The sequence below is a fragment of the Chelmon rostratus genome, chromosome 20, assembly GCF_017976325.1.
Source record: "Chelmon rostratus isolate fCheRos1 chromosome 20, fCheRos1.pri, whole genome shotgun sequence".
Taxonomy (NCBI): domain Eukaryota; kingdom Metazoa; phylum Chordata; class Actinopteri; order Chaetodontiformes; family Chaetodontidae; genus Chelmon; species Chelmon rostratus.
The window spans coordinates 8,348,954-8,372,688 of record NC_055677.1 but is presented as its reverse complement, the minus strand read 5'-3'; the positions used below and the strand labels follow the sequence as shown (position 1 = coordinate 8,372,688).

Sequence of the window (23,735 nt, the reverse complement as noted above, 5' to 3'; positions counted from 1 at the left end):
CCCCTGGTGGGCTATGACTGCAGTTACAGGCAGCTAAATGTGTGGAGAAAATGTATAGGAAAAAAAGCAATTTTCTCACAACTTGCTTGGTAAGACTTTATTTTACGAGTTTGTAATTTCCGAACAAATGTATTAATCATTTCCTGACTTTCTTGGAAAGAACTATGTAATTACTACTAATTATAAAGTAAACAGAAATACAGATCTAAGATTGTTATTTTAGTTAGGATTTTGAGTTTATGTGCTTTTTTTGACTGAGAAGGAAAAACTTCTAAATTTAATCTCAATAATGATATGACTATTTTTTATTTATTATTAATAAATAATAATAATAAACAGAACTGACAGGATGTTTCATATTTCTGCAGTTTTAGCAGACCTGCTGAAGCAATTACTTGGAATTGAGTAGAAATGTACCAATTAAACACTGTCTTTACATTACTTCACCTATAATAAGTACCAAAGTACATATTTCTTTGCTGGGAACTTCCTAAGAAATGATTAAGCAACTATAGACCTATAAAATAAAGTATATATTCAGATTTTGACATTCAAGCTATTTTTCACTTAATTTTTGGCATGTCAAGTGCAGAAAATACTTTTCCAAGAATGCCTTAGTTACTTGTTGAAACAAACATGCCAGAGCCATTTGTTTAGCAGTTACAGCAATGGATCTGAAACAACAGACTGCCTGGAGGCTTCATTCGTTTCTGGCTGTGGCTCACACTGTAACAACCATCAGCAAGAAGAAGAAGAAGCGCCGTCTACCACGGCCAGCATGAAGCATGAATATAAAATCAGCCATATTAGCGTGACAGAAATTAGGGGATGTGCTGATGAGACTTTTAAATTTTCAGCATGACTCCTGCGTGGCACCAGGTTGGGAAACTTTAACCACTGGCTCTCGCAATTCCTGCAGTAACTTCATTCATAGTGAGCTTTACAGTCATTTCTGTAATGAAGACATCGTATTGTAAATGCACTATATGCTCCTGAAGATGCAACACATTAGCTGTTGCCACTGATTGAGTAGGAGAGATTGTCTGATGTGATTACACTGCACACCTCAGAGTTACTCATCCGCAAAATTAGCTCTAAATGTCCTACCACATAGAAACCAATTAGACTGGCTGCTGGAGTTAGGTGATGATGGCAAAACAATGGGCGGATATGAGTCAAATGACCTGTTCTGGCTCAATGGTGCTACGCTGTGCTAGCCAAAGAGACAGCTTGGCTTATTTGGCTTGCTTCACACAATAGTAGTTGACGAGCATTCGCTGTGAGCCCTGTACATGACTGATAAAGGCTGTTGCGCAGAAATATAAAAGGCACTCGGACAAAGACGGACAGGCAAACGGGCAGCGTGTACCTCTGTGCGCCAGTTTCTGGAGAACGGTCCTGAGGCGTTGAAGAGCAGAGGGAGAAATATCGTACGTGTACAGATCTGCACTGGCTAACTCCTGGCACCTCCCAAACACTCCGTCTATGGAAAAAGAAAAGAGAGAAACGGTGAAAACAGGTTCACGATGGATACACTTTCATAGCTGAAAGCGAGAAGCACACATTAGAAAGATGTAGGAAATGTTTCTGGACATCGATTGTTGTCTGATGAAGTAAAATGACGTCTCCCAGTTGAAATGTTGTAATGGTCTGTTGCACCTGCAGTGTCTCCGCACCTCTAACTGCCTGTTTTGGGGGAGCTAATAGCTGACATTTTTCCTCTGACAGCACCACGATAAGCAGCCGTTCATGGCAGGAAGGACTTTATCAGGGACCCTGGTAATCTCCCTATCAGCAGGCCTTCTGCCTCACTCAATACAGGTTGCCAGGCAACCCATGCCACATAGTCCCTATCAGCCCCATAATTCAATGGCTGGTCTAGACCTCAGAAGGATGCCGAGGCTCATGGGGTCAGAAAGTGTGCAGATGTAATGTCTGGAATATGAATGACCTGCGTTGTCACCTTCTTTCAGCTGAAGAGATAAATCCATGCATCTTGTTGGCTGTGCTCACTAAATGAAAAGTCCACCGCACAGATGATCTCTGGAGATGAAACCTGCGGATTCGATCTGAGCCGTCTCATCCGCGTGTGCGCGTGCAACCATGCATGCGACCATGTGAGAGCATGTGTGGCGATGCCACTGTGATCAGATGGGATCTAATGATGTGAATCAACACGCTGTCACGCGCCACAGCATCCCATTAATTAGCCCCAAGATGTCGGACAATGGCAGGAGACATCAATGGTCCGACTGATGTTCAATGACACGTCGGGCACTGTCAAATACATCATCTATGTGGTGTGACATTTTGACACCGAGGGGGGGATGTCGAGCTTCATCTTTGTACCGAGAGCGAAGAAGAGAAATACTTTTTATTTCAACTACTTAAACATCATCAAGCATCAGTTTTCTCCTTCGACTGGCAAAATGTAATTACAGTGCCACATTTGGTGTAAAATTCAGGGACTGGTAATTACAAAGATAATAATGTGATGTCAGCTGAGGCTCTAAATTGAATTCTTATTCTAAACGAGAAGCAAGTATTTTCCTGCCCCCCCCCCCCCCCCTTCGCCTGTGACCTGTTAAATGACAGCGCTGTACAGGAAAAAGCCAGCAGGAGGCGAATTAGCATAGACAACACAGTACAACGCTGAGGAGTTATTTTAGGATCTCAAACAGCGCAGAGGAAAAAAACTTCCCACCTACAGATGCACAGATCATCACAGACGGGTCTGAATCACAAGACGTCAACTGTCTCGATGCTCCTCGCCAGCAACAACGCCTCTTTTGTAGTGATATCATCATAAGTGACATGGTAAATATGGTAAAATAAGGTTGTGTCATTATAGTAGAAGGTTTAGGCAAGGACTTCTGCTATGATTTATTTTCCCAGTTAGACGCTAACAGCACATATTATGTAAGAAACGAGGGGAGGCTGGTGACATAACAAGTGACGGGAAACTGTTAAATGTTTGATGCGCTGCATCCCTCATTGGTTTCCATGGCAACGGCCACTGTTAAACATGTTACTTCCTCCTCCGTTGTCAGGGACATTCCCGATAGCAACCAGACACAGAGACACGCAAACACACAGGGATTCGGTGCATTAAAAATAGAAGTCAGAGGTATTTTAAAACAAAGAAATTCATGTTTGGCACACATAACAGTTGATTTATCGAGGTGATGTCGAACCATTCAGAGCCACATGCTTGATGAATCACAAAGCGCTGTTCTGTCACTTTATGGTGGGTATTTACAATCCTGAGAGCATCAAAAGAAGCAACAACAGTTCATTGTAGTTGAAAGTTTGCAGGAAACACATTTTTTCCCCCCATTCCTTACAGCTAAAACATTTTAATTTCAGGCTTGAAGGAGCGCAGCATGTGTTTAGTACATGGAGGGAAATAAAGCAGAAATGCAGTTTGCAATTAAATATCAGAGAGGTCTCCCTAAAATATGTCAGCAGATAACAGGCATCATTATTGCAGGAGAGCTACATCCCCAATTCCAAAAAGGTTCGGTGGGTTTCTGAGTCCATGCAATAATATCCTTTATACAATCATGTGTTCACAAAGTGGTGATGAACGACTGAGCCGTTCCAGGATGCTCCTTTCATACCCAATCATGATACTATCACCTGTTACCAACCAACCTGTTTACCCGTGGAATGATCCAAACAGGTGTTTTCAGAGCGTTCCACAATTTTCCCAGTCTTTTGTTGCTCCTGTTCCAAATTGTTAGAAACGTGTTGCTGCATCAAATTCAGAATAAGCAGATGTTTACAAAAGTCAATGATGTTGATGAGGTAAAATATTAAATATATTGTCTATATGCTGTTTTAAATTATTCATGTTTTATGCAGCATCCCAACTTTTTTGTAACTGGGTTTGTATGTTGGTCCAACAGATTCAGGAATATTTGGTAATGAAGGGAAATCTATCAAGCAGAGCAGAACACGGTCACGTCGTCTGTCACATTTAAGAAAAAATTAAGCTGACAGTAGATCAATTTGTGCCCCCTTGCAAGACAAGACTAATGCTGTCACTGTCATGAACAAACGGCAACTACGATGCAAATGAACCTTGATCGATGTAATCAATAATGCATAAAATGGGCCACATAATCAATCAATCAATCCTTGGATGTACAGTCCTACAAATCAATGTCATTCTCACTAAAGAGAAGCAATGTCCGGATCAGTCCATGTTGACAGGAATAAAGAAGAAGATTTTCAGCCAAAAAAAGGTAAAGAGCTCTAAATCCAGGCACTGTCTCTCCTCCCACTGTGGCACCACTGTGCTGCTAAAGCTATTTAAACTGTGAAAGCTAATGCTCTGGGATAACAGGAGCAAACACTAATGCTGACAGTCAGCAAAGCATTTCTGAAAGACTGTACGTTGGAAGGAGGGGGAAGACGGACCCAGGAGACAAATTAAGACGTATTGGAACAGGTGTATTAGCTGTGCAACTCATGTCATGAAAATGAATAGGCCTAAATCAATGCACCGAGACCAGCCAGATGTAGTCTGCTAGTAAAGAAAAGAGCAGAAACAAAAGCTATAGTGATCAGGATATGATTAATGAAGTGTTCACGGTCTTTTTTTATGTGAAAATTGTGGCTTTGAAATGATAATTACATTATGCATGCAATGCAATCTACATGTAAATACAGAAATTATCAAAGATAAACCAGACTCAGAGCTACATCAAAACATACTGCCTATTCAGTTTGGCAGCGGAATATAAATTAGGTCTATTATTACGTTTATTTTCAACATATCTGTTTACTTCTCCCATTATAGCCCAACATATTTACAACCAAAGACCTACTTAAGCGTTTCCTCACCGATCACTTCATGTTTGATTATTCTTGGATTTTCACCTGCTGCCTTGGCGCCTCTTCCCTGCCCATGCAGATTGTTTGGGATTATAGATTTTTTTTAGTGGTTACTTAAAGTGTTTATGCTGCATTTGAACTTGTTGCAAGCTTCGATCAATAGAAGCATCACCTAAATCGTTTAAATCTAGAGTACGGTGCGGACGTTTCAGACAATATTGGCCCAAGTGGAAGCGAGATAACCGCCAATCAATAACACGCTGTTGGTTAAGTGTTTAATAGGAGCCAACCGGTGCCCTCAGGGAATCATATAGCACTTATCCGCTGTACTTTAGGTTAGCTTATCATAGCAGTAAGCCACAGACTCCAGAGAGTTGCATTAAATTAAAATGCATTTCCGGTCTCAGGGTAATCACATATCCTTTAGAGCAACCTCTAAGAAAGTATTCCCCTGAAGACGCAAATAAAGATTTGAAGAGGTTGTTTCCAGAATGAGACGCGACAGCAGAAGATCAAATGATATATGGAGTGTGTTAATTGACCTACTTAATCAATCACACAACAGCAGCAGAACACACTGAGGAAACTTTCTTCCAAAACTGGACTCTTCATTTATTCAGCTGCTGCTTGTGCAACAATTGATCAAAGTAGACCTCACTGGCAAATTGGTCTAAATAAACCACACATATAAAACAGAAAATACCTGTTTGCACGAGTATTCACACCCTCTAAGTCAGTATTTACTGGACTACATGCACCAGTCTGTGTGGACAGATATAGTTTACCACATCTGGACACTGCAATTTGTCCCCATTTTTCATTTTGTTTATAATACTGTACTATAATTCTACAGCTAGCACGCGCTAAGTGATCAGACATACCTTTAGCCTCATTCTTTTAGCATCATGCTATTTACATTTTACAGGGTTCTTGTTTTGTTTGTTTGTTTTTTTTAAAAAAAAAGAAAGCTGGAAACTTTCTAAAGTTTCAACCAACTTGTGCAGTTTGAGCGTTAGCGTTAGCTTACGCTAGCTAGCCACAGCTGATAAAATCTGCAAGCAACAGTCATTTCAGCAGACAAAATCAGCCAATCGTCAGCCAGAAATGAAAAGCCTGCTTTTGTTTGCTTACATGTGAAACTGGAGACCCATGTTTAGAAAATCATAAAGAAATTTGGCTGGTAAATACGCTAACATTATTCATACGTGCCGCTAAGCATAACAGGTTAATGGTGTCAGTAGTAGCTACGGTAAAAGGGTTAGCCAACAGTCAACTGACTGCACCAGAGATGATTTAAGTATTTGTAATTTGGATTACTTTGTCGAGATCTGTTTGCTTTGACATTAAAGAATCTTATTCCTGATGATCGGCGTGAAAAAAGCCACATTAAATCTACTCGGATCCAATGCCGTAAAAGACACAAAAATTTGAGCGCTTTTTTTCAATAAAAGCGCCGCAAACGATCGTCGACCACACATAAAATGGTGCTGACTGACAGCGTTGAGACATTCCCTCCCCTCAGCCACCTTGCATGGCAACAGCGTGGGTGAGGCAGAGCACGGTTGGCCCAGCCCAGAATAAACCAGGTTACTCCTTCAGGGACCCGGGGAAGAGTTGAAGTGGTAGACCTAGTTACTCCCACTCATCCTCCGTCTGCGCCGTGGCTGCTGCTCATCAGGAGTCTGATGGAGAGTGACAGAGCGCAGACTGAGTATGCGTGGAGGGTTATGAAGCTAAATAATGTCTCATTACTTGCATATTAGGTATAACATTAATCCAACATTAGTCTTTCCTGGCTGTATATGTTTGCCTTTATCAAACGCAGCGCCTGTAATTACATTTCAGCCGGAGAGGGATAATGTGAGTGCTGCTCCTTGGGCCAAAGCGAGGTACAAAAAAATAAAATAAAATAGAAGATGAAAAGATGTGGGGGAAGAGGCAATCTCAAAAGAAATGACCATATCATAGCTTTGCATGATTTGCATGATAGTCTAATGTAATATGGAGCTTCCACACCCACCAGGACCCTCCTGTCTGCCTCTGGGGGATTTTTCTGTCGAGGTGTCAGCAATTTCCCTCTATTAGGCTACACGCAGCTCTGTAACAATGCAGTCGGCGTAATTAAAGTCAGTTTTTTAGATTTCTCCTCTGCGCCGTGTGCTCCTAAACTAGGTTAATATGGAAATAAGGGGAGAAGATCCCAAATTTGCTTCTCAAATGCGCTGCAGATCCAAAGATTACCGACTACACTGCCCTATTAGACCTTAACCCTGCACAGATATAGTTTAAAAAACATCTTACAAACAAACAAGATTGATACCACTCTCATGTCCGTCAGCCAGTGAGCTTAGCTTAGCATCAAGACAGCCAGCCTGGCTCTAAACAAAATCCTATGACCACCACCTCTTAAGATCTAATAAGCTAATTAGCCTCGTTTGTTTGAGCTGAAATGTAAAAATCCTCTTCCTGCTGACGTGTTAATATTCACGTGGTATTTGTCCTGCTTTTCATTGCTTGTCATGCGCGGTACTCCATGCAGTTTCCTGTAGGTCACCTCATGTTTTGTATGTAATTCTACTGTCTGCCAACAAGCAAGCGTTCCCTTTGCTGACTTCATTGTGTTTGTGAAATTGATTGCATGATGAATCTGCAGAGGGTAACTTAAGTGAGCAAAACTCAGTCAAACACAACAAACAACCTCAAAGCGCGGGCATTTAATCATTATGCTCGCGAGTCCAAAAACAAACATGCGCTGGGATGCGTGTGGATCCCCAGTATGCACGTAAGCACAAGGCGTTATCCCGAGTCGCCGCTGCTGTGCTAAAACCGCCCGCCACGGGAGAATACATTAACCTTTCTCGATGGCTCCGTCTTGAAGATGATCCTCAATATCGACATGCTCTCAATCCCCTCCAGGATGAAAAGCCCGCTGTGTGATTCTGCTGAATGCCACACCGTGAAAAGCCCCGACATTTCCCCTCCGTTCATCAGGTGACGCGTTGTCACGGCAACCACTGACACACACACATCCATCTTTTCAAGACAAGATGGTTTGTAGATGAGGTCGTGACCACTTGGGGTTTGGGAAAACCTCGACATATACAGGGAAAAACATCTTGCTGGTATAGATAAAAGCCTTATACTTACATGAGCTATTGTTTGTTTACACTGAAAGGTTCCTTACTGTTGCAGCCCAGATGTTAAAATTTTTTTTTTAAAACATGACTTGTACGTCTTAACTGAGCTGAAACTTTCAGCTGTGTCATATATCTATCTAGAAATCCCTGAATGACTAAAAATAGCCAGGGCGGCTTTAGAACCGTGTTGGGTCGATGGTGGTTGAGCACCACAGGGATCATGTACAATATAATGAGGTGGGGTGGGCGTACACGACTCTCTGAATTTGACCTACCGTTGACGCAGAACTCATACGGTGTACAGAGCTCGTCTTCAAACAGGCAACCTGGAGGTGAGACAGAAGACACACAACATGAATGAATCATTTGAGACACGTATCAGGCAAAAATGACGTCAATTCTCTCGTTCCAGCTTCTCAGATGGAAGAATTTGCTGCTTTTCTTCTTGATATCACTGCAGAACTCCGGGTTTGTGGTGCTGGTTGGACAAAACAAGCATTTTCAATACAACCCTTCTCAGGCATTTTTCACCATTTCTGGACATTTTAGGGTCTAAACTATGAAAACATGAACTGAGTGAGTAATTGAGAGATTAAAGAAATGGATCAATATTTTGAGAAGGATGTTAGTTTGCTTGCTGAGAGTTGGATGAGAAGATTGATACCACTCTCCTATGTGTAGCCGATTAGTTGCTATCTACTGTTTGGAGAAAGACAGAGACAGGCTGGTGCCTGTCTCTGTCCAAACGTGGCCAAATCCAGCTTCCAGCACTTGTAACGCTCTCTAACTCAGATCTCTTTGCTGCTTCCAGCCCTGCCAGGCACATCACAGAGTCACTCTTTTCCTTTTTCAGCCGTTCACAATAAAAGCTTGGACATAGACATTGCGTAACTGCCCACAGTTAAACTCTGAACAATTCTCAAACAGGCAACTCAATGGAATAGCCTACAACAGGTATAAGAACATTCCTCTTCTTGACATTTTGAGACTTTGTTTGTTTATTAGCCCGATATAGCAAAACAATGTTGCAAATGCCCAGCCTGCACACATCCCTCAGCTGAAACTAGACACACGCACACCTGCATAAGCATGTCAGCAACAACCAGTTGATGGGTCAATGATGGCCGGTTGGAAAATTTTAAACAATTCAATAAACTATTGTTTAATCTGTAAATAAATTCAGCAGCAGCCTAATTTGACTGTATAAATAGTTTTACTTATAATAGCAATGAGGAAATCATAATGCCTTGATATTGGATATAAATGGACACATTAGCATATATAGTACAACAGAAGACTGAATGTACAGAAAATGTAAGAAAATAGCAGCAGAAAATTATCCCTCCGCCACGATTTCTAAATATGCCACCGGTCTATAAAAGTGCAGCTTAGTACTACAGTAACTCTGGCTGCGGGCCTCGCTGCTAATGGCAGAGCCATCAATCATCAATTAGTGCGACTCTTCTATCCTGTCTCTGACGCTAATACCCCGACTCCAAGGCAACGTTTCCATATATGAATGTTGTATGAATATTAATGAACTTTAACGCTTGGACCAGGGCTGGGTGTTCCAGACTAATAAATGAACAGATGGCAGGAGCATTATGGGTAGCTGTACCCTGTGTTCATATTTCACACGTGGGAGTTGCAGCGAGCAGAGGACTGATTGTTCTGCTCGCCGATCTGCACAGGTGATCCTCCACATTTACACGTTTTCCAGGAAAAGACGGAGTCGAGAGTCTGCAGGGTGGGAAAAAAAAAAAAAACTCCTCGTGAAGTGTTGTTTTCTGTCCTGTAGGCTGAATGAAGCGACACATTCTGGGTCAAAACAAGCCCAGACAACAACCAGAGCTTCAGCCAAGAAATGAGCCACGAGGAACATAGACTTTGGGTTTGTTCAATAAGCTCTTGAGAGGCTCATGCTTGAGAGTTTATGGCGTTTGCAGTGTTGGCAACACAGAAACAATCTGTAAACAACTAGGCCAAGCCTCAGCCCTCTCTCCTCAAGTCTTTTATCTTTGTTATTTCCCTCCCTCTGCTCATCAGCAGCAGTGACGTAGTTGGCTGCACCCTCTTGGCCCGGTGGCCTCGACGGACAGCAACGAGCAGCTCATGACCGTGAATAAAGAACAGGCTGAGTGGGAGGAGAGGCCCCTGTCAGACCTCTTTAATAATGAGAAGAGATAGGCGCAAGAAGTCTGTTAATCAATTGACAGAGAAAGGACAGATAATCAGGGCAGGTGTGGGTGAGACGGGAACTTTTCAGGCATCACTTGTTCCAAGTTTGTTCAAGTTTCTTCTTTGCGGAGCCATCACTCGGGTCATTATTCTGCTATAATTGTTATAGTCCAGTCCTGCGTGAGGACTTGATCATAGAGAAACAATATGCAGCCATTTTGTTTGGAAACTGAAGGCACATCTCATGAAATTACACCTTTTGGAGATAATGGCCTCAATATGTCAGTGAAATGGCTATTTAATGATGTAGAGTGAGGCATCATAACAGAGCGGTAAGGTCACTCAGTTCTCTAGAACAAAACTAAAAGGCAGAATGTTCTGAACCGAAGGGAAACAACTTGCTGCTCGAAAAACCAAGACCACAAATTGTTTTTCTGACAAGGCGTACCTGACTCTTGTGTTGTACTTCATACATCCCTCACTTTCATGGACAGACTGAGGTGCGTTTTGCAGGTTAACGGAAACACTCAGTGTTTCTGTTGATTGAAAACTGCAGACTTCCTGCCACAGTAGACAATGTCTATATATATTATACATAATGCTCTATGGCACTACATAAAACAGAGGGAAACCTTAAAAACTCTTATGTCTGTTAAAGCACAAATTTAACTGCTTTACAAATGCTTAAAGATGCTTGATTTTTTTTTGATTTTTGATATTTTCTTTTTCTTTAAACAATGAACTAAATTACAATGTATAATACAAAATCTCAGTGACAACAGAGAATTTTAGTTAATTGTGTTGACTCTGATGCACATTTATTGTTTTCACACTCTGTACACCACCTGGCCACCACCAAACAGCAGACAGACAAAGTTAGCGACTCTCTGGTGAACACAGTGGAGCATTTAGCAGCTAAAGAGACCGATTTGTCCCTCAGGGGTTGGTGGAGCCCCAAACAGAGCTAATAGGAGAGGAAGTATTAGACTAATATTCAACAGGTGGACAGAAATCTGACTTTAAATGGATGCTAATGTTAAGGTGGTAATATGTCAATATTGTGTTTACGGTTTGCTGTGCTGCCCCCTAGAGGCCAAAAAGTAAATAAATGCAGGTTTAATATAGGCTCACTAGTCTTACAAATGCACAGTGCAGCTGTGTTATATTAGAAAGAAATAAAGTGAGATAAAATTAATGAAGAGAAATTAATGAGAAATGTTAATTAAAGGTGAAACAATAAGTCGGCTGATTATTTTGGCAGCTGATTAATCATTTCAATCACTCTTTAAGCAAAAATCCCCAAAATTAACTAATTCGAGCGTCTTAATTGTGAGGATTTGCTGCTTTTCTTTATCATACGTGTGTCAGTAATCTCAACATATATCAGTTTTGGTCGTACAGGCCCATTCAGTACTCCATCTTATTTTACAAAGATCTTAGAGTTAGCTTGAAGATGACAACAAAGACACGTAAGGCCAAACATACACAGATCAGCCACTTGAGCTGAGAGAGTCACAGAATCCCTGTTAATCAAGCATCTCACCGCCCTGCGATCAGTGTCAGTCTATTCAACTTTACCTCCTCGTCACTTCCCTGCTTAATTCATTGGGTTCTCGGGGAGGCCTTGTCAGCTCTCAATATTAATTACGACCTTCCATTTAATGAAGCATCCAGCCAAGCATAGTTAGTCAGACATTGTGTGTGTGTGTGTTTGTGTGTGTGACTATACGCGCATGCATGTGTGATGGGCAGGGACATAGGATTGATAACGCCACATCCTCTTTCTCCAGCACCATGCCAGAGATGATTAAAATGGCAGCTTTTAATTAAAATGCAATCATAGTGGATGCTGCTGATTACCTCAGGCGGAAAAAAAAAGGATGCTAGACTGGTTGTGTTTGAGGAAGAAAGCTGGTAGAAAAGAAAGGGTTTCCAGGCTATATCTCAATGAAGCCTCCTCACAAAGAATAGCCACATTGTCTCGTGTAATTCTGGGCATACAAGATAATTTCACAAGCAAAATGACCTTTGCACAAAAGTGCTGCACTCGCTGTTGAGTGATGATGCTCTGTTGCCATGTCAACCTCATCACAGATCAATCACAGAAATCTCGTCAAAGGGAAACACTGACAGTCGAGCATGTAAAGCCTCAGTGGGACTTAGTGGATCAAGAGAGGTGATCTGCAAGCGCTTTTCATCTGATTTTTACTACTTAAACCTCAACCTTTCAGTGTGTAATCTTTACTTTTTATATGGTGTCCCAATATGTCATGAGAAATGTTTAGTATATATGCAAAAGTAGTCAATCACCCTTCAGCGAAATATATCTGATGTCAGTAGTGGTACAGTAAAATGATCAATTAGCCGATTAGTCATTAGTTATGGAGTTTTAAAGAACAATTATTTTCTCTACTAGAATCATCAAAATTCTTGCTGATTGATTTGCTGATTGTTGCAGATCTACGTAACTGATGATTTGTATGGATTATTTATTATGTAGAAAATGCCACAAATATTGAGGTTCTCACATGCATGGATTCACTGCTTTGTTATCACTGCAAACTAAACATCTTTATAGTTTGGACATTTTATTCACTTCATCAATTAATCATTCAAATAACTGTCAGAGCGATCAATAATGAACATAATCGCGAGCAGCAGCACTGGATGAGAGCTACCTACAGGTTCTGTAAATGTGCAGCAGCTTCACCTCCCAAAATAGGCAGCATGTGACCTAATTTACAACTACAGTATGCAGGGAGAATCCAGAAGGTCAATGGATGCAGCAAGTCAGTTTTTTAACATGATATGCTGGTAGTTAGTGGCCTGTATTCTCAGAAGACTGTGAAATAAGAGATGGTAGATAGGACTGCAGCTCACAGTGTTTTGTTTCAGTGTGTCTTTGTAAATTGCATGCCATATGCTATGGAGGTTTTGCATAAAAGCCCTTCAAGAAATGCATGCAGAAAAGGGAACCCAGATCAATTAAGTGTAGCCTGAACCTCTCCAAAGCCTCCATCCACAGCTGTGTAGCAGACAGACGCTTTCCCACGACACCCCCTGCCTGCCTTATTACAACTAACTGCCATTAAGGGCAGCAAGGGTATCTTTTCTATAAGTAAGCAAGGATCAACGAACACACACACACATGCGCACACACACACACACACTTACCCTAACCTTAATCCAAGTCTTGAGCCCAAAATGTAATGATTTAAATTATCAGGACGGGCGTTTTGTAAACAGATACAGTACACACACACACACACACACACACACACACACAGCAAAACCATTTTCCTCCAGCTAAATCTCAGCTTCGCGACACAACAGAACGCGTGTCTACCCTCAGGGGGGCTTGAAATCAGAGAGCAGCACATTTAAAGGGAAAAGCTCATTTAAGGTCATTTTAGAAAAAGCAATTATGACTGAGAGTTTCGCTTTAGAGAACTAGAAAACGTTACAGCCATATTAATATCTTAGATAATCTTTACGTGTACTCTATCAGTCCACCCCTGTCACATCTCAGAGCAGACCTCAGTCTGCACGAGCTGCTTGAGACTGTCTCAAACATTTGGCCGCGATTGGCTGACCTTGCCTGGAACATTAAACATGTCCCGAGGAGGCTAAACCCAAGGCTGAACAAGAAGTCAGAGACTCGATCGTTCACTTTCCCCTCACAGGTGGTTGGCCGGTGCCGGGGTACCATCTGTGATGTCTGAGGGGCCAAGGAGGATGCTGGGAGTCTGGCAGCGAGGACAGCCACTCCCAGAGCCTGCTGCAGTTTAGGACATATTTCATTCACTCTCTAGGGCCACCGACATATCTTTTATTATAATTATGCGACCAAGGACACCTGACTCATTTCTACTCACACACACACCTGTACTGTCAGCCAAAAAAGCCATTTTAGAAAAGTGCAGCTGGTGACAACGGCAATAAAAGTGCAAGTGAATTGAAAAGGGAGCGTGGCTCGAGCAGGGACGGCAAAGAAGAACATCACCTGCAAGCAAATTAGCATCAGCTTGACACCATGTCCGCAGATTTAAACAGCTTGTGTCATTAAGGCGCTCTCATGCTAAAATTAAAGATGGCTCCAAGCTTTTCTCTGCTCCAGCAGGTCTGGTCTTGTCAAAAGCTGCACGTTACAAGTCAGCAAATCAGCCGTGGTGACTTTACCGCTATCCTCAGTATTTTCATTTTCTCATGCATTTTTCATTTAAACATGACAGAATTTGGTACAAAAGTTGTTTAAATAAAGCTGTGACATTCTGTGCAACTACATTTCATGTTTCTGGGGTGAATCACAATGTTGACAATTCATTTTCACACTGCTAACATGCTGCTACGTTGCTGTTGAGGCCTCTAATTGATATTATTTTACAGATAAATGTCCATTATGCGCATGGACGATAGACATTTTGGGAAATACAGTTTTTTTAGCAGAGTAAGAAAAAATTAATAACACTTTCATGTCTGTGGACTATTAAGCTACCACCAGTAGGTAGTTAGCTAAGCTTAGCACAAAGACAGGAAGCAGGGGGAAAGACCTCGCCTAGCTCACTCCAAAGGTAACAAAATCTGCCCACCACTTAAGCTCATTAAAACAGTTGCCAAGCAACCAGCCAAGACACCAGGAAGTTACTGATGGCGACAGAAATAGTCCTGCACATAATTCTCCGTAAAATGACCGTTTATTGTTTTTACACTTCTACCTTTGTACAGATGAAACAAATGAGATATAATGTGTTAATTATTGAGTGTTAAAGGTGCTAAGAAGCTAATTTTATTACCTTTAACAGAGCCAGGCTAGCCGTTTCCAGTCCATGTGCTAAGCTAAGTTAGCTGGCTGTAAGTTTATATTTAGCATACGAGCACGTCAGACTCTTGGCAAGAAAGCAAATAGGTTTATTACCTGAAATGTCAAACTTTTCCTTTAAGGCAAATGTAATGCATCGGAGAATAAATCTACAGTTACTTAACAACATGAATAATTAGTAGGAGCTAGAAGCAGGGAGCCAGGGGGCTTTGAGGTCACTTTGATTGAAGAGGGAACCTGATGTGAAACCACCTGACGTCCAGAGGAGCGTAACTAAACACATTTCTCACCGACTTTCCAGAGAATTTGTCTCAGAATTCCCAGGCAGGCAGGTCACTCTCAGTCACTCAGCTGCCAGCTCCAGGCTACAGCCCAGACAACCGCCATGAATTAAAGATGGCAGCGTCACTGCGGCAACGGAGGGCCCAGAAATAGGTCGGCGTGACCTTTTCTCTGACCCGCAATGAATGATTCAGACATTTGATTTTCTCCCCTCTTCTGAGGTGTGATTGGGTGTTGAAGTGCAGAGCCAGAGCGAGTCAAACGGCGAAGCACCCTCCGCATGTGCTGAGGAGCTTGAAGTGAACCAACACAACCTGGCCCCGAGGGAAATCTCCAGCCCCCCCCGGATAAAGTCAAACATTTAACTCTTACGCATGCCAGTTGAACCTCATTTAAAGCACAGGTCATCACACTCCCAACAGCGTTTGGGCGCTGCCTTCCTGTAGATGAAAAGTGGACATGCAAATGAAGGTGGCTTGACATTTTTGTGGCGCTCGAGTCATTCTTGTGCCTGTTTGGTAATTTCATAGCATAAATGAAACTGCTCAGCTGCATCACCTGTGGAGTGAAGCACCTTTGGCTGTGTTAATGCAGCTCAAGGGCCATTTGGGTACCCACTTTAGCTTGTTTCCCCACTCCTGTCCGCTCAGACAGCTTCTCATCAGTAGGGGAAAGCACTTCCTGTGGCTCGAGCAGAATCCACAGATATTTCCAAAAATCAAACAGACCAATCAGTTTTGTCTCTCACATATTTTCAGTACAATTAAAAGAGAGTTTGTGCTGACTTAACTGGATTCTTACCAACAGCATCGTCCAGAGGTGTATTTATGAAGAGCTTGGCTTCAGCTGATTACTGATTTTTCTTACCCCTATGTGTGGAAATTGGCTTTTCTTGCTATTGTGAACATCACCTGACACTGTTCTTCTAACATATTATAATCACCCAATGGCAAGCTGCTTATACTCCAACCTAGTTACTGTACCTAATGTATCTTAAACAGGTGGCGTTAGGGAAATGTTGGGCCACTTGGGGGCAGTGCAACAAACTTTCAGCACAATATTGACGTGATGCCCTATAAAGTTATTATTTCAAACGTGTTAGCAAACAGTTGCTTATTAACACAGACATTAGAATTAATTTGTCACATTTGTGGTCACCTGGTGAATTTAAATCCAGTCTCTTTTAGCTCTGTTTTGGTTTCCACAAACTTTTGAGGGAAATATCTGTCTCTTTAGGAGCTAAATGCTAAATCACTGCACCGATACCAGCAATTAGACTGAACCAAAACAATGAGCTGAAAGATGCTTTAAAGCCCCACAGAGCTGAGTTGAACTGCAGAGTCGGTGATAATTCTCTGTGAGTTCGTCACTATGAGCGACCCCTTTCACATTACACGTAGTCAGCCGATCCATCGTTAATAAAAATATTGATAAGTGCAGCTTGAAGGTTCGGCAGGGCGCAGCATTGCTGCTAGCTAATCACATTGGCAGTTTTGTAATGCTACAAACAGCTTGTTTCATTACAGCTGGGTGTGGAGAGCTGCACACCAAATAAATTGTGGTGGATCTGAGCCGGATTTGTGGGGGAAAATGTCACTAATGTACTTCACGGACTACAGCAATCATATCAATTAGTCACAGAAATAGGAAAATACCTCCCCCATTAGGTTTTCAGCAACTCTCCCTCGCCTTGCCTCCCCAATGACAGTCATTTTGTTTCCCTGCTGCACCGAGAGATGGTCTGGAGTATTAATCAACATCAGCCTAATACGAAGCAGACACATTACTGCTTTAATCACAGCTGAGATAGTATAGATTAATTCTTGTGCTCAACTCGCGGCATTCAGGACCCTCATTACTGTGTTATTGTCCTCATTATAAATCTTGGCACTGCAACACAGAGGTGACCTTCACACTGACCCCTTTATCAGCACCATTTAATTTGAACTGGATGAAACAGTCGTGAAAAGGCACAACAGAGCCGTCCAACCTTCCTTTTAATGCCTGAGGATGTTTTCACACTCCCTGCGCAGCTCAGGTACGTTGCGAGGTGAGAAAGCACGAGGAGCACATTCTTTGCACTTTTATGTGCAAGATGCGCAAGTGGGAAAACAGTTTTACCAACATAGTAGTATAAATGCATCGTATTTTTACACCTGACAAGTCTTCGGGGAGTGATAAACCTCCACTGAAATGTAATTTAATTTTAGATTAGAGTGTAAAAGAAGAGCAGCCCCCCACAAAAAAAAAAGAAATATAACCTTCCTTCCCTCTCTCCTGGCACCCTTCCTCCTTGACCCAGAATGTCTTCCAGGTTCACCTTGAACCGAAGCAGGGGGAGAGAATAACGAGATGGATCGCCTCGACACGTCTGTTTGACACAGTTCTGACTTACTTCCTCTCAAGAGCCGCTGACATTTGTCGGGAAAGACGCCGAAGCGCAGCCAGCCGCTTCGCTCCCACCCCCTCGTCTCAATAACTACTCAAAGCCAACACACTCCTCCGAGCATCTGTTGAGTCACAAAGAAACATCGCACGTCGTCTGTTATCACACCAGCCATGGCAGCATCCCAAGCCAGGAATATACAGCCTGCTTTGTGTCGTTTCCTTCTGAAACTCAGCGCTTCCACTTTAAAGGCTGCAACTTCCAAATTAACTTAAAAATCTCACATTCCCCATGAAATACAGCAACGCTTCATGAATAGCTTATCAGTTTACAATTCATGGCAAACTGAACCCCGAAAACAAGGCTGTAGCAGCTGTATGTTGGTTCAGTGCAGCTGAGAAGAAGTCGCTTTTAACGCTTTATCAGTTTGATTCAATAGGCATATATTACATTCAACAACAGATGATGGCAGAAAATCTTGATGTTAAGCCAATTACACTCAGCTGCAGCTGTTGAGATTATTAATTTAGAAAAACAGGCTTTGCAAATAACACCAAATGCTCATTTAACCGTCCTGCGCAGCTCTGTGCACAAAGAGGGGCTGTATTTCAAAATAAAGCCTCATCCAATAAATGGTCTGCCATTTACTGGATGAGTCAAAGCCTTTAGCGGATTCTAGAAAAGCTCCACATCCGAAGTGTCAATAAAGTCTGAACTGAGGGGCGGCGCTAGCTGCTTCAAGCTGACCCTTCACCAGTTCTGTCAAGATGACTCAGGCGTCCTAAGAGATAAGAAAAACGCACTGCGACCTTTACTGAGAGCATGAGAGACACCACAGCAGAGTTATATTAGTTTTGGCAGTCCTGTTAGCTTTTATCCTTGGATCAGTTTTTACTTTAATTATGATTTGATATCAGAGGACATTCAAGCAGACTTTCAAAAATGGCGTTTTCATTATCCAGAAATGTCTGCGCTTTTAAAGGCTAATACACAGTGTGAGACATTGTGAGGAATGTGTTGCTTGTGTTGGTGGAGAAAACATTTTTGATTTGGGGCCTGAATGGACAGTTGAGACAGATGATTGAAGGTTGTCGGCTATGCTGGGGCTCCAGGGATGGGACGGTTTATTCTATTCTATTTATTTAAGTATCTCTAAATCAGGTCCAGATATTCATGGTCCTCAGAGGATGAATCCTACTGACTTTGGTGAGCGTATGACTTATCCTCTGGCGCCACCATGAGGCTAACATTGGTGGTTTTAAGTGAAATGCCCCAACAACCTCAGGCTGAATTGTAATAACTTTGAAGTTGCTTGACATTTCCTCTAGCGCCCTCATCAGGTCAAGGTGAGTATTTGTCCATAAACTCTGGTTGGTGATATAATACCTACAAAACTATAATTCCATTCCCATCATCCTCAGCCGTACTCTGTGTTTAATGCTAATTTGCAAATGTATCTGCAAATTAGCATTTAGCAAGTATAAAGTAAGATAGTGAACAAACACTACACCTGCTAAGATTAGCATTTTGGCATTGTCTCCGTGAGCATGCTAGCATGCTGAAGTGAACATTTAACTGAAAAAAAAAGCACTGCTGTGCATGAGTGCAGCCTAGCAGAGCTGCTAGCATGGTTGCAGACTGTCATTTCCACTCTCATTCTCTGTATGCTCTTATTATAGCACACACCAAAAAACTAAATGTGAGGCTTATTCATGTTTAGTCTTTATGTTGGACATATGAATTGGATTTGAAGTACGGTTGTAGTTATCTATTGCATTTCCCTCCTTTCACATAAATTCGCTCACTGTAATATTGTCTTATGTGAACTGCAGCAAGTTTGCTCCCAGGATAAACTACATCGAAGTAACTGGTCCACTGGGACAGACTGGGAGTGTCCTAGCAACTCGGGAAATAATAAGACGACACAAACCACACAACATATGGGATGAAAACAAACCACTTCCAGTGAAGCAAAATGCCAAACCTCACTGTACTGTACGGCACCGTGTTCATAAGCCACACCGTTGTGAAATATCTATCCTCATATCACAGCACATTTCAATCCTCTCAGATGATTTATAACCACTGTGAGATAACTGATATCTCCACTCAGTCCTGATATCTATGGGATGACAGAGGCCCGTGGCAAAATAGATAGAGCTCAGCAGCCTATGAATCAAATCTAACTTGTCTGAGTATATTAGGCGATAGCTGCTGATAGCAGGCCGTAATGAAAAGACCCAGCAGCGCAGCTTTAAAGGACAGCGTCTCCATGTACATATTGGAGATAACCGACCCTGCCACATATCTCTATCCATCAATACTAGTGTAACAGTCCTTAATCTGAGTGTAAAAGGCGGTTGTTTCCATAAAGTGGGTTTCTGTGAGCCGAGACAGAATCCTTTAAAGCCTGTTGCAAATGCTGCAGCAGGCTTTGGTAATCAACTCAATCAATACGGTGTGATTAAGGCCTGAAGTTTTTTTTCCTGCAATCTCACTTTGGAGAAAGAAGTCTGATCTCTGTGTTCCCGCCAGATCTGTGAATGTGTTATTAGAGTGGAGCTGGTGGGAGTCGGATTGATATTTCCATTTTCATTAAATCCCAAAAGCTATTCAGAACTTAGGTCTTATTAAATTCATATTTCTCCCATTTTAGTCCGTTCGTTAGTCCTAGTCAACAAACTTGGCGAAAGCACATTTATCTTGCTAACAAAACATGACCTCGCAGCTGGAGAATTGCCTGTCCAGTTAACAGACTCTGGGATTTTCACTGGTTGTTTTTGGGATTCAGAACACTTGCAAACCTCTGCAAACAGACGAGAGACGCTGAGCAGAATTTTAACAACAGGCCTGATAGCAACACTGATTTCAAGGCGCTTGAGCGTTAATGCACTCGAAAATCAATTTCTGCAAATTTTCCATTGGCAGGACTCTCTTCAGTAGTCAGTGAATTCATTATTCAAATTCTATTCTTCCTAACTTAGTGTAAACAGGGCATTAACCTTCCTGCACTCTTAAAATAAAGCCGAGTGGAACAGATGCCAATCCTAAATTTAATTCCATCTACTTTTTTCCCCTCAGAAGAAAAGCAATGTACCGGCTTCCAGGATGTGCTTCATGACATAATTAATGTGTAACAGTTTCGTTATGTTTGTCAAACGCCTCCCACTGGTACAAATACCAGCCTTTGGCTAATTCTCAAGCGTTCGTTTGAATTATGCCTCGTTTGAAGGCGCTGGACTCGTGGCTGGTTAGTGAGTCACTCCAGCAGGAAAAGCACAGGAAAAGTACAACACATTAACCCCTCCGTGACCTCTCCAGTTCACTGGAAGACCAGCGCGTCCTCCTGGAAGAGATGTCATGATCGGATCAAGGTGGCCAAACAGCATGACTTAGTGTTTTACTGCCGTTCATGTCGCCCGGCGCGTGAACCGAAACCACGTGAGGCAGCTGTGACCTTCACTCGGCTGACAAGGTTCGAAACGTTGGAACGTCTTCATTTTATGTCTGTTTAGGTGATTAATGTGTGATTTAAAGGTAGGTTGACAACACAGATCACATAAATCCCAGCAGACTGGAGGTGACAGACACTGTTACTTTGCTTAGCCTCCATTACCAAGAGCTTAGCTGGGTTTTTATCTCCATCACAATTGGATTTATGTAAGTTTGAAGTTTGCAGGCTGGCAAACCACATAACACCTTTTTATGCCATTTGTGGCTGATTATTTAACCAAAAACCTACACCTACACCTAAAAAAAAAATGCAGAAAGTGCCCTCTGCCTTAGGCTATAATTTTCACAAAATGTAAAATGCATTATCGACCAATAAAATGTTTTGATTATTTACAGTCCAGAGGGGTTAAATATATCTCTGTTTCTATCTCTGCAGCTAAAATCTTTTATTAAATCCATTCAAAATGTAATAGACTTAAATATGTGATTTAAAGGTGGCTTAACCAAACAGGTCATGAAAATGCCATTCGAGTCGGAAGCTAAGCTAAGCTACAGTTAGCAGGAGTTTAGCTGTTTTTATGTCTCCCATGGTTGGATTTAGCATTGTTGCATCATTAGCTACGCAGAATAACAGACTGAATTTTAAAAAGACAAATCAAAATGGATATTTTTCAACAACAGATCAGGCTACAGCTAGAGAAAATCATTGAGCTAACATTTAGCTTTAGCTACTAGCCACAGCTATCTGCCCCATGAGCTGCTGTGCTTTAGCATTAGCTGTCCAGTTGTCTGTCTCTCTGACAGTTTTACATGATGTTTTGACAAAAATGTATACATTTCTATTGCATATTTTTGTTAATTTGGTAAATATGATGCCTGATGAAGTCTGATTCATGTCTAAACTCAATTTGATCCAATATGGTTTACAGTGTTTTGTCTTTGTAAGGCAGTATAACAGAGTTTGAACTGCTTTTAATGTATTCATACCCCATTTTGCTGTCTGTATGCATATTAGTGCTGATTTACATTTGAACTTGTGCATTAAAAAGTCAAATCCTGTGACCTCCATATCTGGCTGATGTTTAAAGTGCTTCAGAAAATCTAAAGAGACAACATTAGTTTTCAGGCAGTGAAAAGTTGTGCAGTTTTTCAGTCTTGTGCACAGGACCGGATTCACAACGCTGTTTTAATTTTACAGCACTTAATTTCATACTCAGAGCGTTCAGCTGCAGACTTTTTTCTCTCCGTCTGGCTTCCATGTGCTCCCAGACAAGCAGGACATACACACCTACACACAGCACGCTGTCGCTGTCGCTCTCCCGCACAAACACACATACACACACACACGTATATGTGCACAAAAAACACATACAGTGCATATATACACAGAGACACACACATACTGTATATGTACATGAATTACGCCAGCACACTTAGATCTAAAGCTTTCAAATGACAGTGCGTAATGTGCAGTGGGACTCATTAAAAACAATAACCATCTCTAACTCCAAGCCACACTCCGACGATGGAGACCTCTTCCACACACACACACGGAGAAAAACAGACTGAGAATTCAATGAGGGAAATGCACTCGGGGAATAAGCACTGACTCATTCACAAGTATTCTAAGCATAAATTGGCCAACTCGCAGGGAGAAAATCCCCCAGGTTATTAAATGACAAGTTCTGAGCTTTCTATAGTGTGCTTGTTAACCTAATAGCCAACAACAGCACAGATTATACGCATTTTTAAAAAATGGAAAAGGTGAAAAAAAAAAAAAAAACGACGGACACCCTTGTGCTCCAAATATAAAGAAAATGATGCAGCTCGATGCCTGTATGAATCATCAGAGAGCAGAGTGCCAGCCTGAGACCTGTATTTGCCTCTTGCTCATAATAAAGTTTATCCTGTCATGTGCTCCGGCTGCTGATCCTAGACAAGTAAGTGTGATTAGAGGTGTAAATTGGAGGAAGGTAAGGAAAAACACACCCACACCTGAAGCCGTAAGACAATTCTGAGATCCTCTAATCTCTTTCTGTCTTAGCAAGAGGACACAGTTACCACAGTGGCTTCTCTAATATGCCATACTTTGGACATGTGCCACATTTTTTTTTAAATTACAGCGTGTCTGAGGCAGGGCTGGAAGAACAAATCAAGGGTAATGAAAATACAGCTGGGCCAAGTCTGAAAATGAAACAGAGCTGTATAAAAGATACCCTTTTCCTGAGGAGGCATAGGATTTTATTAAATATTCAACTGGATTTAAAATTGCATGCTCCTTATGGGCATGTTGTGAGTAATTCTTACGGGCAAGGAGAGCCATTGAACCCATATGAAATTTAGTGCATTATTTTCACTGCGTGGGTCAACCTGGCTGTAAAAAAAAGTTTTTCTTCTTGTTTTTACAGTGCAAAGCACAGTTGTGCATTTCTTGATGAAGCTAGTAGTTAACAGTGTCCATCACAGCAAACATTTCATCCATTAGGCCTGATGGATTATGTAACTTTTTCCCTGTTGGATCTTCATCCCAGCAGCTACAGCAGAGCAGAAACACAAGTTTTGGAAAATGCACATAGGCGGCACGCACTTGCAAATGCTGGGATGAACTAATACAGCAGGTAAGTTTTGCAAAGAGAGCGAC

General features: G+C 41.8%; 1 protein-coding gene across 1 annotated transcript in view; it reads right to left on the bottom strand.

Moving 5' to 3' along the window:
• Window positions 1–23,735, bottom strand: part of ptprn2 (protein tyrosine phosphatase receptor type N2) — a 123,445-nt gene that overhangs the window by 99,499 nt on the left and 211 nt on the right. Inside the window, exons 2-3 of the mRNA XM_041961624.1 lie at window positions 8,252–8,302; window positions 1,370–1,483 (exon numbers count right to left, since the gene is read on the bottom strand). Of these exons, the coding sequence (XP_041817558.1) occupies window positions 1,370–1,483; window positions 8,252–8,302 (165 nt within the window). The remainder of the gene's footprint in view (window positions 1–1,369; window positions 1,484–8,251; window positions 8,303–23,735) is intronic.